General features: G+C 36.5%; 2 protein-coding genes across 2 annotated transcripts in view; both read left to right on the top strand.

Moving 5' to 3' along the window:
• Positions 1 to 16,393, top strand: part of LOC110515254 (NACHT, LRR and PYD domains-containing protein 12) — a 184,199-nt gene that overhangs the window by 82,787 nt on the left and 85,019 nt on the right. The window lies entirely within an intron of this gene.
• On the top strand, positions 124 to 14,460 carry LOC118938470. Its single transcript, XM_036942510.1, has 6 exons — positions 124 to 458; positions 4,082 to 4,267; positions 8,080 to 8,190; positions 12,831 to 12,947; positions 13,134 to 13,218; positions 13,348 to 14,460. The coding sequence occupies exons 2-6, from the start codon at positions 4,098 to 4,100 to the stop codon at positions 13,633 to 13,635; spliced, it is 771 nt and encodes a 256-aa protein (XP_036798405.1). The 5' UTR covers positions 124 to 458; positions 4,082 to 4,097; the 3' UTR covers positions 13,636 to 14,460.

Genomic DNA, 16,393 nt, shown 5'->3' with positions numbered 1-16,393 from the left:
GGAGGACCTGATCCTAGATCATAATGAATCAGATTACATGGAGAGGGGGACCTGATCCTAGATCATAATGAATCAGATTACATGGAGAGGGGGCCCTGATCCTAGATCATAATGAATCCTAGATCAGCACTCCAACTCTGGGACACTGCCTGTATAGAACCGAACACAGTTGTAAAGTCTAGTTACAGCAGGTGTTTACTGCCATCTAGTGGAAGATACCAATATAACACTTTATTATCAGGGTGGGGAGGCGGCTGAGCTGAAACAGAACACATAGTTGTAAAATCTAGTTACCGCAGGTGTTTACTGCCATCTAGTGGAAGATACCAATATAACACTTTATTATCAGGGAGGGGAGGTGGCTGAGCTGAAACAGAAAGTAAAGTTGTTCTTTTGTTCAGGATCCATTTTGAGACGACAGAGCAGAAAACACTACATGGAGATTATTGAAAAATAAAGTAAGTATTTCTGAACAATAATCTATTCTAATGGACAGAATAAGATAATTAATACCTGGAATGAGATATTACTAGTTAGTAGAACTGCTACTTGAGTTGAGTTGCTGACAGACAGCAGTTTTCAAAGTGTAAACTAATCAGTAGTCCTACATGTTATCAGTAACACGTCTGGTAAAGCTGGTGGAGGAGCTTTTCAATTATATGGTTTTATGTTTATCTCAGGGTTTCTCCATCCTTTTGTTGTTACCAGCACTTACACACCTGATTCAACTAATCATCAACTATTATGTGAACCGACCTGAACTGATCTGAACATGTTTAGGCTGGTCATCTATGATATATAGGCTATAGCTGAGGTATAGACCTTGATCTACATATCACTAACAAACTACTATTATACTTTATAACCTAGCCTACTTTACATAATATAACATCACATATCACTAACAACCCACTATTATACATTATAACCTAGTCTACTTTACATAATATAATATATCACTAACAACCCACTACTATACATTATAACCTAGTCTACTTTACATAATATAACATCTATATATCACTAACAACCCACTACTATACATTATAACCTAGTCTACTTTACATAATATAACATCGACATATCACTAACAACCCACTACTATACATTATAACCTAGTCTACTTTACATAATATAACATCTACATATCACTAACAACCCACTACTATACATTATAACCTAGTCTACTTTACATAATATAACATATCACTAACAACCCACTACTATACATTATAACCTAGTCTACTTTACATAATATAACATCTATATATCACTAACAACCCACTACTATACATTATAACCTAGTCTACTTTACATAATATAACATCTATATATCACTAACAACCCACTACTATACATTATAACCTAGTCTACTTTACATAATATAACATCTACATATCACTAACAACCCACTACTATACATTATAACCTAGTCTACTTTACATAATATAACATCTACATATCACTAACAACCCACTACTATACATTATAACCTAGTCTACTTTACATAATATAACATATCACTAACAACCCACTACTATACATTATAACCTAGTCTACTTTACATAATATAACATCTACATATCACTAACAACCCACTACTATACATTATAACCTAGTCTACTTTACATAATATAACATATCACTAACAACCCACTACTATACATTATAACCTAGTCTACTTTACATAATATAACATATCACTAACAACCCACTATTATACATTATAACCTAGTCTACTTTACATAATATAACATCTATATATCACTAACAACCCACTACTATACATTATAACCTAGTCTACTTTACATAATATAACATCTACATATCACTAACAACCCACTACTATACATTATAACCTAGTCTACTTTACATAATATAACATATCACTAACAACCCACTACTATACATTATAACCTAGTCTACTTTACATAATATAACATATCACTAACAACCCACTACTATACATTATAACCTAGTCTACTTTACATAATATAACATCTACATATCACTAACAACCCACTACTATACATTATAACCTAGTCTACTTTACATAATATAACATAACTTACTTGATGAAAACTCTCACTACTATACATTATTCTGTCTACATTTTCTTTAAACCTTTATTTAACGAGGTAAGTCAGTTAAGAACAAATTCTTATTTTCATTGACGGCCTAGGAACAGTGGGTTAACTGCCTGTTAAGGGGCAGAACGACAGATTTGTACCTTGTCAGCTCGGGGATTTGAACTTGCAACCTTCCGGTTACTTGTCCAACGCTCTAAAATCTAGGCTACCCTGCTACTACTCCTACTCTACATTCAAATAAGTGTGAGACATGGCCTTGTGTTGCTGTACTGTCTATAACTACCTTAACAAACAGTGACTTATTATTATTATTATTATTATTATTATTGTTGCTGTACTGTCTATAACCACCTTAATAAACAGTGACTTATTATTATGATTATTATTGTTGCTGTACTGTCTATAACTACCTTAATAAACAGTGACTTATTATTATGATTATTATTGTTGCTGTACTGTCTATAACTACCTTAACAAACAGTGACTTATTATTATTATTATTGTTGCTGTACTGTCTATAACTACCTTAATAAACAGTGACTTATTATTATGATTATTATTGTTGCTGTACTGTCTATAACCACCTTAATAAACAGTGACTTATTATTATTATTATTATTGTTGCTGTACTGTCTATAACTACCTTAACAGACAGTGACTTATTATTATTATTATTATTATTATTATTGTTGCTGTACTGTCTATAACCACCTTAATAAACAGTGACTTATTATTATGATTATTATTGTTGCTGTACTGTCTATAACTACCTTAACAAACAGTGACTTATTATTATTATTATTGTTGCTGTACTGTCTATAACTACCTTAACAAACAATTACTTATTATTATTATTGTTATTATTATTATTGTTGCTGTACTGTCTATAACTACCTTAACAAACAGTGACTTATTATTATTATTATTGTTGCTGTACTGTCTATAACTACCTTAACAAACAATTACTTATTATTATTATTGTTATTATTATTATTGTTGCTGTACTGTCTATAACTACCTTAACAAACAATTACTTATTATTATTATTATTATTATTATTATTGTTGCTGTACTGTCTATAACTACCTTAACAAACAGTGACTTATTAATATTATTATTATTATTATTATTATTATTATTGTTGCTGTACTGTCTATAACCACCTTAACAAACAGTGACTTATTATTATTATTATTATTATTATTGTTGTTGTACTGTCTATAACTACCTTAACAAACAGTGACTTATTATTATTATTATTATTATTATTATTATTATTATTGTTGCTGTACTGTCTATAACTACCTTAACAAACAGTGACTTATTATTATTATTATTATTATTATTATTGTTGTTGCTGTACTGTCTATAACTACCTTAATAAACAGTGACTTATTATTATTATTATTATTGTTGCTGTACTGTCTAGAACTACCTTAACAAACAGTGACTTATTATTATTATTATTGTTGTTGCTGTACTGTCTAGAACTACCTTAACAAACAGTGACTTATTATTATTATTATTATTATTAAAATTCACAGTTACCATGGAGATGACATTTCATAACTGCATATTCATGTGATGCATTAAATCACCTGACTGTTTCTATGTCTGTTAGTAAATGTTTCTAAGAGATAATTAATAAATGACAACACTTGACATTCAATAATTAGTTGTCACTGTGTTAACCACAACCAACATGTTGGATCTCTGTTTAGTTGTCACTGTGTTAACCACAACCAACATGTTGGATCTCTGTTTAGTTGTCACTGTGTTAACCACAACCAACATGTTGGATCTCTGTTTAGTTGTCACTGTGTTAACCACAACCAACATGTTGGATCTCTGTTTAGTTGTCACTGTGTTAACCACAACCAACATGTTGGATCTCTGTTTAGTTGTCACTGTGTTAACCACAACCAACATGTTGGAGCTCTGTTTAGTTGTCACTGTGTTAACCACAACCAACATGTTGGATCTCTGTTTAGGGGTCAGTGCTCTAAAATGAGTCGCTCTGGGAAGAGAGAGGCGGGACCTGCCTTTAAAAGGCGTCTCTCTGGGGAGAGAGAGGAGGGGGGACCTGCCTCTAAAATGAGTCTCTCTGAGGAGAGAGAGGAGGGGGCCTCTGCCTCTAAAATGTGTCTCTCTGGGGAACATGACACCAAAGCTAAGAGGTGAGATGACAATTTTTGAAATAATTATTAAGAGTTTATTTCCAAAATGCATCACATTTGTTTTTTCATCAGAAATGGTTGCTCATGGGTACCTTCAATATTACTGTTCTCAGATTTTTAATTAATAGGTTTTAGATGGGTATATCTTAAATTATTATTACTATTATTATCAGTTAATAGATTTTAGATGGGTATATCTATATTAAATTATTATTACTATTATTATCAGTTAATAGATTTTAGATGGGTATATCTATATTAAATTATTATTACTATTATTATCAGTTAATAGATTTTAGATGGGTATATCTTTATTAAATTATTATTACTATTATTATCAGTTAATAGATTTTAGATGAGTATATCTTAAATTATTATTACTATTATTATCAGTTAATAGATTTTAGATGGGTATATCTTTATTAAATTATTATTACTATTATTATCAGTTAATAGATTTTAGATGGGTATATCTTAAATTATTATTACTATTATTATCAGTTAATAGATTTTAGATGGGTATATCTTTATTAAATTATTATTACTATTATTATCAGTTAATAGATTTTAGATGGGTATATCTTAATTAAATTACTATTATTATCAGTTAATAGATTTTAGATGGGTATATCTTAAATTATTATTACTATTATTATCAGTTAATAGATTTTAGATGGGTATATCTTTATTAAATTACTATTATTACAGCATGTCCTCTTTTTCAAGATGTGGCCGATTTTAAAACTGAATAAATTTTTAAAATAAGATTCATTTATTTTTTTACGACATTGTTTCTGAATGGCTGCTGGGTAATTTGATTTGCACTGAAATCTTCATAGACACCCTAGTTTTAGGGTAGGGTAGCCTAGAACACTTTTAGAAACTATTTAGAAATATTATTATGTTAGTAAATACCATTATTGTACTAAATAGCATTTAGATTATTTTGTTATTCAAAACCTGTCTCAGCATTTTGCTTTTATTGTTTAGTTATTTTATTATATTAATTATTGCAAGGCAGAACACTTGATCAACAAGACACATTAGTTTTATTTTTTCAAATGTGGTTTGGACCAGTTTGAATTGGCGTGTGATAGATGGGGCAGGTTTGAGACTGATCTAAGGAATGAACAAGAAAAATACACTTTATTTCTCAGCTGCATCACCAATGTCTGTAGGTGAATTAATAACTTTTAATTGCTAAATATTTTCAATAGATGGCAGCACATGACCACGAAGCATCAGTTATAGGCAACAAATAGCAATATAATTGACATAAAATAGCATACATACATACAACCACAGACTATATGTCCCATGATTTTCTAAAATGGTCACTTATTTCTTTAGTTAGCTATTTATCTTATGGGCTGTGTTGCTTTTAGTATAGTGATTATAGCAGGTATTGAACCCCGGGTAAATTATCACTAGTCAGAACCTCAACCTCAGTATACATTCATTATAAAAATCATCTTAATATCTGATATTGAGAGTAAACAACCTCGGAATAGAAAAGACAAGAGTGCGACTTCCAGCCCGTCAATAAATTACATCATGCAAACCTCGCTGTTAGCAAATTAACCTCAACATGCCCCTTGAGAAGGCAGAGTGACGACACAAGCTTTTTAGCGGGGCTGAGTTGACTACTAGCGAGAGTTGATTAATTTTTGAGGTTGATGAATTTGACAATGAATGTACTATGAAAATACGTTTTTCTCAACCAGAGACGACTGAATAAATGTTCAGGCTTATTGATAATCATTATATTAATTAAGTATAAAATTAAAACATGAGCATAAAACCAGGTAATAATAAACATGAATCATCATTATATTACTTCACAGTAATCTGTTAAATGCTTGTTCAGTCCTTCCTCTTGTGTTAGCAGTGTGGAAAGGGACAGGAAGAAGCCCTCTTGTGTTAGCAGTGTGGAAAGGGACAGGAAGAAGCCCTCTTGTGTTAGCAGTGTGGAAAGGGACAGGAAGAAGCCCTCTTGTGTTAGCAGTGTGGAAAGGGACAGGAAGAAGCCCTCTTGTGTTAGTAGTGTGGAAAGGGACAGGAAGAAGCCCTCTTGTGTTAGCAGTGTGGAAAGGGACAGGAAGAAGCCCTCTTGTGTTAGCAGTGTGGAAAGGGACAGGAAGAAGCACACAGGAGTTTTCCTGTGAGGGGAGTGGTGGTGTATCCAGGGAGAAAACTAAACTAATCTTCTGAAATGTCATTTGTGGTCTTATGCTTCCATCTATTGGAATTATGTAGTAACTGCAGTAGTACTGCATAATGTGTAATTCCTTACTAAAGTCGTAAGAATTGCAAGATATAACATTTTGTAGTTCATTTTACCACTTTACCACAAAATAACAATTTATAGCTTAGCAAACAATGAAACTGACATCAACCAAAAACAAAACAACATACATTTAGTTAATTATATATATATTTATTTAGATGGGTGACATTATCTGCCAAAATAACAGCCCTGTAGACAAAGAAGAGCTCTCCAGTAGGAACCAAAACATTCAAAGGTCATTTTGTCTAAGTGAGGTTACAAGTTTATCATTTTTCAAAGCAGAATTACTTTCCCATTGTTCCTCAACTGTAGTCTCTACTTTTATCTTATGTGAAATACACATCTCAAATTTTGTGACATGAGCCCGTCGGTCACATTTGACTGTGTAAAACCTAGCAGTACTACTGATTTCTCTGAGAGTGAGGCAGATATATATTATTACTGTGTAAAACCTAGCAGTACTACTGATTTCTCTGAGAGTGAGGCAGATATATATTATTACTGTATAAAACCTAGCAGTACTACTGATTTCTCTGAGAGTGAGGCAGATATATATTATTACTGTGTAAAACCTAGCAGTACTACTGATTTCTCTGAGAGTGAGGCAGATATATATTATTACTGTATAAAACCTAGCAGTACTACTGATTTCTCTGAGAGTGAGGCAGATATATATATATATCTTTAAACAATAAAAGCTAATTTACCAACTTTTCTGAAAATGGATATATCGTGTTTTGGAATGAAACTCTCCAATTGCTTATAATACCATTAGTTCCCAATAGTTACAATGTTGTATTTTAATTTAAAATATATAATAACATTCGGAACACCAGGCTGGAAACCACTGATCTGAAACCTTTAGGATGTTCAACAACGCACTGTGGTGGCACTGTGGGGTCACTGTGGGGGTGCTGTGGGGTCACTGTGGAGACACTGTGGGGGTGCTGTGGGGTCACTGTGGGGGTGCTGTGGGGTCACTGTGGAGACACTGTGGGGGTGCTGTGGGGTCATTGTGGGGGAACTGTGGGGACACTTGGGGGCGCTGTGGGGTCACTGTGGGGTCACTCTGGGGACAATGTGTGGGCACTTGGGGACAATGTGGGGACACTGTTGGGACAATGTGGGGACACTGTGGGGGCGCTGTGGGGACACTGGCGCTGTGGGGACACTGTGGGGACAATGTGGGGACAATGTGGGGACACTGTGTGGACACTGTGTGGACACTTGGGGACAATGTGGGGACACTGTGGGGTCACTGTGGGGACAATGTGGGGACACTGTGGGTACAATGTGGGGACAATGTGGGGACAATGTGGGGACACTGTGGGGACACTGTGGAGACAATGTGGGGACACTGTGGGGACAATGTGGGGACACTGTGGGGACAATGTGGAGACATAAATCTCTTGGCATGTTTTATTAACTACATATGTTGTCTCTGACCTGGTATCAGTGACATGACATCATCATCTTTAGTCTACATTAGACTAGAGACTGAAGGTCTGTTTCTGTTGTGTTGAAGCCCAATCCATCAGGAGAGACCAGACTCACCCAGCTGTCTGTCCATGAAGAGTGACGGGTCTATGGACCATTTCTATGATTGTGAAGATGGAGACTTTTCTGCATTTACAGGGTAAGTAGTACTCATGGTACATATCAGGTATCTATAGTATATACCAGGTATGTATTCACAGAGAGACAGCAGTCTGTCCATGAAGAGTCCACTCTATGATACTGCCAATTACATGCAACAAGGGAGACATTTCTTCAACACAGAGTAAATAGTCCTGGTATATACCAGGTATCTAATCACAGAGTAAATACTCCTGGTATATACCAGGTATCTAACCACAGAGTAAATACTCCTGGTATATACCAGGTATCTAATCACAGAGTAAATACTCCTGGTATATACCAGGTATCTAATCACAGAGTAAATACTCATGGTATATACCAGGTATCTAAGCACAGAGTAAATACTCCCGGTATATACCAGGTATCTAATCACAGAGTAAATACTCCTGGTATATACCAGGTATCTAACCACAGAGTAAATACTCCTGGTATATACCAGGTATCTAATCACAGAGTAAATACTCCTGGTATATACCAGGTATCTAATCACAGAGTAAATACTCATGGTATATACCAGGTATCTAATCACAGAGTAAATACTCCTGGTATATACCAGGTATCTAATCACAGAGTAAATACTCATGGTATATACCAGGTATCTATCACAGAGTAAATACTCCTGGTATATACCAGGTATCTAAGCACAGAGTAAATACTCCTGGTATATACCAGGTATCTAATCACAGAGTAAATACTCCTGGTATATACCAGGTATCTAACTACAGAGTAAATACTCCTGGTATATACCGGGTATCTAGTCACAGGGTAAATACTCCTGGTATTGATACAAATAGTGTGTTTTTGTTCAAAATGTTAAACACAGGTTCTACAAATCCCAGGGCACAAAACAGACAAGGTTTTACAAATCTAACTTCTAAAAGTTTATATTCTGTTAACTCATACCCAAATAATGTGGTTGACAAGTCCTTTACTCATATTTGTGGTCATAGCATAAATTGGAGAAAAATACTTAAACAACCCCGACTCAAACTTGAATCTCAATCCGACCGTTTAAAAAATGCTGCTATTTCCTCATAGAACATGATGTCATGTTGGCTCTTTGGCAGAGCTGACCAATCAGCGGTCTATTTATGAGATTATTTGTAATGATCGTTATACGCTCACAGCACTCTGTTGTTGTGGTACGACCACACCATTCCCATTCAATACACCTAATTACCATTTTTTAGAAGGAAAACTGTTTCACTCATTTTTTTATTAATTTTAGGCAATAATTAATATATGTCATATATGCCAATAACCAATATTTATAATTTTAGCAGCCTTTAAAGCATTCTAGTACAGTTAAATACATGTAGTTAACACACACACACTGACGCAGCGGTCTAAGGCACTGCATCTCAGTGCAAGAGGCGTCACAACAAGTCCCTGGTTCGAATCCAGGCTGTATCACATCCGCCTGTGATAGGGAGTCCCATAGTGGGGCGCAATTGACCCAGCCTTGTCCGTGCTTCATTGTAAATAAGAATTTGTTCTTAACTGACTTGCCTTGATAAATAAAGGTTACACACACACTGACCAAAAAGTTATTTACATATGTCCCCATTACCAGTAAAACATCATCAAAACATTTTTCTTTCATCTACCTGCTGTGCTGTTTCGTTGTTCATTTGTTCAGTTTTTTCTCGACCAGGATTTCTATGCCGTTTTTACGTGTCAAAAAAGATACAAATAACATCTGTTTGAGTAGCTTCAGTTAGCTAGCTAGGTGTCATCTAAAATAACCCTCATTTATAATTAAATAACATCTGTTTGAGTAGCTTCAGTTAGCTAGCTAGGTGTCATCTAAAATAACCCTCATTTATAATTAAATAACATCTGTTTGAGTAGCTTCAGTTAGCTAGCTAGGTGTCATCTAAAATAACCCTCATTTATAATTAAATAACATCAATAAGGATTAGGCACAATAAGGATAAGGCACAACAGTGGACTTTGTGGTTAGCCTTCAAAATAAAGGTATGGCATAATTCTACTATATGTATTCATTTGCATTACTGTCAATTACATACTTTTATTTCGAAGACTATCTATATAAAATATATATATATATAAATAGTTTAGCTGGAATGGAACGTTCTTATCCTGATTATTAGACTGTGATATAAGCCTGTCTCACCTATCTTTAGATGCACTCACAGATGCCATATCTTAATTTGACTTAGTTTCTCAAAGCAGGATATTACTCCTGAAGCAACAGGAAATATTCATTATTATGTTGACTACAATTCATGGACATTTTTGAAGGGGTTGATAAATCATTCATGAGGGTAAATCAAGTCTCACAGGATTATCAAATTTAGATATTGCAACTGTACTGTAAGTGTCTCTGTGGACGGTTTCCTGAGAGCGATGGAATTTAGGCATATGAGTGTTTTAAGATGCATCTTTCCTACAGCGGCCGAAGATGTAACATGAGTCTCCCAAAACAGTTGTGTTGTTGGAGCGTGTGTCTATACTGATAGGATGGAAAGAAAGGGAGCGCTGATCTCAGATCTGTTTTCTACATTCAAATCTTTCCTTTAACATTATAATTAGTTCACAATACTGATGATGGATCAGCCCCTAAAGAGAAATGACCACTCTTCTGGCTGTACTGGGTAGAGAGGAACCAGGCTCTGAGGGGTGGCCAGTCCTCTTCTGGCTGTGCTGGGTAGAGAGGAACCAGGCTCTGAGGGGTGGCCAGTCCTCTTCTGGCTGTGCTGGGTAGAGAGGAACCAGACTCTGAGGGGTGGCCAGTCCTCTTCTGGGTGTGCTGGGTAGAGAGGAACCAGGCTCTCAAATAATAAACACAGTGGTTATAGAGGTTGCAACAGGTCAGCACCTCAGGAGTAAATGTCAGGTTGCTTTTCATAGTTGAGCATTCAGAGGACGAGGGAGAGAGAGGGAGGGAGGGAGGGAGAGAGAGGGAAGGAGGGAGGGAGGGAGGGAGGGAGGGAGGGAGGGAGGGAGGGAGGGAGGGAGGGAGGGAGGGAGGGAGGGAGGGAGGGAGGGAGGGAGGGAGGGAGGGAGTTGAAACTACAATTTCTGGACAAGGTATCACGTCTGGTGAACAGGTCAGAGTTCATATCCTCAGGCAGACCAGTAGAAACTGGATTAGCAGCACTACAAGGTATCACGTCTGGTGAACAGGTCAGAGTTCATATCCTCAGTCAGACCAGCAGAAACTGGATCAGCAGCACAACAAGGTATCACGTCTGGTGAACAGGTCAGAGTTCATATCATCAGTCAGACCGGTAGAAACTGGATCAGCAGCACAACAAGGTATCAGGTCTGGCGAAGCATTTATCAATACTGATAGGATCTAAAGAAAGGGAGCGCTGCTCTCAGATCAGTTTTCTACATTCAAATCTTTCCTCAACATTATAATTAGTTCACAATACTGATGACGGATCAGCTCCGAGATAAACATTACCACCCATAGCTTCAGATACTGAGGGGGCTAATTCTAATGCTTACCCAATAAAAATGCATTAAATCACAGATTTGGCACATTGTTATGTTCCAAAATGACCACCCGATAATAGCTGATTATAAATCCATAATAATACATATATTATCACCTAATGTTGTTAGATCTTTTAATCAACTTAAGTTCTTGTGAACATTACAAGTTTCTATTTGCTGTTTATGACCTGTAGGCCTCATTGACCTGAGCTCATACAACTTGTTTTTTAGTTTAAAAAAAAGCATAATGTATGGATTATTTTGACTGTAACAAATACTCAGATGAAACATATTGTACTATTTATCACATACTACTTTGTGTCAAAGTTTAACAAGGCCTCTCTCCTCCTCACCAGTGTCATGATCAAAGATATTATCAAGAGCCTCACATACAGTATATAGTCATTGTACCGCCACAGAATGAAATGGGACCAAGGCCTCAAAAAAAGCTTTATATACCAGACCTGTGAGAAAATATATATACTGTTGAAACAATGTTGAGATTGTTTGTGAGAATGCCAACAGGTGTGTTTCCTGGGGGGAATTATTCTATTGGGGAAAGGTTCCCGTGGGGGATGTCATGGAAGCCAAGAAGGGGAGTGAGGAGGTGTGTGTGTGTGTGTGTGTGTGTGTGTGTGTGTGTGTGTGTGTGTGTGTGTGTGTGTGTGTGTGTGTGTGTGTGTGTGTGTGTGTGTGTGTGTGTGTGTGTGTGTGTGTGTGTGTGTGTGTGTGTGTGTGTGTGTATGTGTGTGTGTGTGTGTGTGTGTGTGTGTGTGTGTGTGTGTGTGTTCAAACACACATGCATGTGGAGAGGAAGTGTATCCATCTGATGAATGGTCATGTGCCTGAACTAAATGTTATACTCTAATTGTAGTCTCACCCATTCATTTCTAATGACCAGTCATTTTTGACCGTGACCCCAGCTGTACAAGAGTTAAATAAAACACCCAAAATGTTATGAAAATCATCCAAATGTATTTTGTTTGTTCAGATTATAACAATCAGATTAAATGAACAACATTTTTCAGAGAGAGAACTTGAAAATCAGTCCATTTCGACCAGAACAGCAGGAGGGTTAAGTGATGGTTAAAGTTTCTAACGATTCACAACCACTTAGTCTCATCTGAGGCAGGGCAGATGAGAGATGTAATGTTTGTCTCTGTTGTGTTGAAGACCAATCAAGCAGGAGAGACCAGCCTCCCCTGTTCCCAGCTGTGTGTCCATGAAGAGTGACTGGTCTATGGATCGTCCTATAGAGTTTAGAGAGGGAGACTTTTCTACTGAACAAAGGTAAGAAGAACTCATGGGTCATGGTCAGTGAGTTAAACAACACTGTCTCTAGTCATTTCTCCTCTCCCATTTTCCTATTTATCTTTGTTGTCTTCATAATGTGTGTGTGTGTGTGTGTGTGTGTGTGTGTGTGTGTGTGTGTGTACTCCGTGGATGAAGATATGTAATGTCATGTTTTGTCCACAGAAACCAACAGGAGAGATCAGAGTCAGAGATTCTCAGTGGTCAGTCTTCCCAGAGTCATCAAACAGACCTGGCCTCCATATTCAGTGTATGTGGTCCTGTTATGAACATTTGTTTTTGTTTACCTGAAGTAAAGTTGATCTGTCAATCATTCATTAATGTGTTGATGAGAAAGCATTTATTCTCTTGCTTAACTTATTTACTTGATTTATTTCAGTTGCTTGAAGAGAATATTATTAGATTTGTGAAGAACGAGATGAAGATGTTCAAGAGAATTCTTAGTCCAGAACTCCCAGAAGGCTTTGAGAGTCAGAAGCAGGATAAGGAAGTGGTGGATGCTGAAGATGAGAAGCAGGAGAGCAGTGCCAGAGAGGGGGCTCTGAAGATCACACTGCACATCCTGAGGAAAATGAACCAGAAGGAGCTTGCTGACACACTGGAGAAAAGTAAGAGCTGTCTGCCTCATGTTGAATGCTGTTTTATAACATTTAAAAGCTGTAGCTAAAGTACAGCTAAAGTAGCTGTGTAACTAAATGATATTGTAGCAGCCTTAACACAACATCTAGTGACCTCATCAAGTAGCAGCAGGGATGTGTTGTGATTAATTTAGAGAGAGAGAGACAACATAAATTATACCATCAATAATACCAATAATAATATAATCAGTCACACCAGTCTGTAATGCACTATGAAAACATTTACACGTTTATACAGTCAGATAATATCCTCTTATGGCTGCATGGGCAGTATTGAGTAGCTTGGATGAAAGGTGCCCAGAGTAAACGGCCAGCTCCTCAGTCTCAGTTGCTAATATATGCATATTATTATTAGTATTGGATGGAAAACACTCCGACGTTTCTAAAACTGTTTGAATGATGTCTGTGAGTATAACAGAACTCATATGGCAGGCAAAAAACTGAGAAGGAATCCAAACAGGAAGTGAGAAATCTGAGGTTGGTAAATTAGCAACCATTGGGATATGAATGAATTTGCATTTCCTAGGGCTTCCACTAGATGTCAACCATCTATAGAAACTTGAATGGGACTTCTACTGTGTTGTGGGACTGAATAAGAGGGGAATGAGTCAGCTTACTGGCAGAGAGCCATTTCCTGGTCATGCGCATTCCACATGATATCCACTTGCGTTCCGTTGCTCCTCAAGACACATAGGAATTCTCCGGATGGAACCTTATTGAAGATGTATGATAAAAACATCCTAATGATTGATTCTGTACTTAGTTTGAAATGTTTCTTCGACCTGTAATATAACTGACCTATAAATGACCTGAACGAGCGTTTGGATATGTATACCAAACGCGCTAACAAAAGGATGTATTTGGACATAAATAACGGACATTATCAAACAAAACAAACATTGTGGACCTGGGATTCCTGGGAGTGCATTCTCATGAAGATCATCAAATGTAAGGGAATATTTATCACAAATATTATAATTGATCTTTTAATTTATTTTAATTTATTTATATTATTGTAATTTCTGGTTCTGTTGACTCCAACATGGCGGCTAATATTCTTATTTTTTGCCGTCTCAGATTATTGCTTTTTCCGTAGAGTGTTTTTGAAATTTGACACAGTGGTTGCATTAAGGAGAGGTATATCTATAATTCCATGTGTATAACTTATTGTCATCCCCATTTATGATGAGTATTTCTGTTGAATGGTGTTGAATGATGTGGATATGCAAAATCACTGGATATTTTTGGAACTAATGAACGTAAACTCAGATTGTTTTTATATAAATATTAACTTTATCAAACAAAACAAACATGTATTGTGTAACATGAAGTCCTCTGAGTGTCATCTGATGAAGATCATCAGAGGTTAGTGATTCATTTTCATCTCTATTTGTGCTTTTTGTGACTGCTATCTTTGGCTGGAAAAATGGCTGTGCTAATTCTGCAGCTTGGTGGTGACGTAATTGTTTGTGGTGCTTTCGCTGTAAAGCATATTTGAAATCGGTGGGATTAACAACAAAATGATATAAGATACATGTATGTTTGAGGAATTTTAATTATGAGATTTCTGCTGTTTTGAATTTGGCGCCCTGCACTTTCACTGGCTGTTGTCATATCTCTCCCGTTATTGGGATCTCAGACCTAAGAAGTTTTAAGAGAATAAATCATTATAATGTAAAACTTGATGAAACAGACGTAATATTAATATCCTCTGTGTTATTTCTTCATTCAGATGAGCTTGCTGGGATTTACCAACGTGAACTCAAATCTAATCTAAAGAAGAAGTTTCAATGTGTATTTGAAGGGATCGCTGAACAAGGAAACCCAACACTTCTCAATAAGTTCTACACAGAGCTCTACATTACAGAGGGTGGAACAGGAGAGGTCAATAATGAACATGAGCTGAGACAGATTGAGACAACAACCAGGAAACAAGCAAGACCAGAGACTGCAATCAAATGTAACGACATCTTCAAACCCTTAACTGGAGAAGACAAACGTATCAGAACTGTGCTGACAAAGGGAGTCGCTGGCATTGGAAAAACAGTCTCTGTGCAGAAGTTCATTCTGGACTGGGCTGAAGGAAAAGCAAATCAGGATGTCCAATTTGTGTTTTCATTCCCTTTTCGGGAGCTGAATTTGATGAAAGAGGACAAACACACTTTCATTGAACTTCTTAATCACTTCTCAATGGAAACCAAACAATCAAGAATCTCCATCTACAACAAGTACAAAGTTCTGTTAATCTTTGATGGTCTGGATGAGTGCCGACTGCCCCTAGACTTCCAGAAGAACAAGATCTGTTGTGACATCACAGAGTCAACCTCAGTGGATGTTCTGCTGACAAATCTCATCAAGGGAAATCTGCTCCCCTCTGCTCTCCTCTGGATAACTACTAGACCTGCAGCAGCCAATAAGATCCCTTCAGGGTGTGTTGACCAGGTGACAGAGGTACGAGGGTTCAATGACCCACAGAAGGAGGAATACTTCAGGAAGAGATTCAGTGATGAGGACCTGGCCAGCAGAATCATCTCACACATAAAGACATCAAGGAGCCTCCACATCATGTGCCACATTCCAGTCTTCTGTTGGATTTCTGCAACAGTTCTTGAACACATGCTGAAACATAAGAGAGAAGAGATGCCCAAGACACTGACTGAGATGTACACACACCTTGTGGTGTTTCATACCAAACAGAAGAATATAAAGTATCTTGGGAAAGAAGAGACGGGTCCACACTGGAATAAAGAGAGCATTCTGTCACTGGGAAAACTGGCTTTTCAACAG

The sequence above is a fragment of the Oncorhynchus mykiss genome, chromosome 13 (genome assembly GCF_013265735.2).
Source record: "Oncorhynchus mykiss isolate Arlee chromosome 13, USDA_OmykA_1.1, whole genome shotgun sequence".
Taxonomy (NCBI): Eukaryota; Metazoa; Chordata; class Actinopteri; order Salmoniformes; family Salmonidae; genus Oncorhynchus; species Oncorhynchus mykiss.
This window is presented reverse-complemented; position numbering and strand designations above follow the sequence as displayed.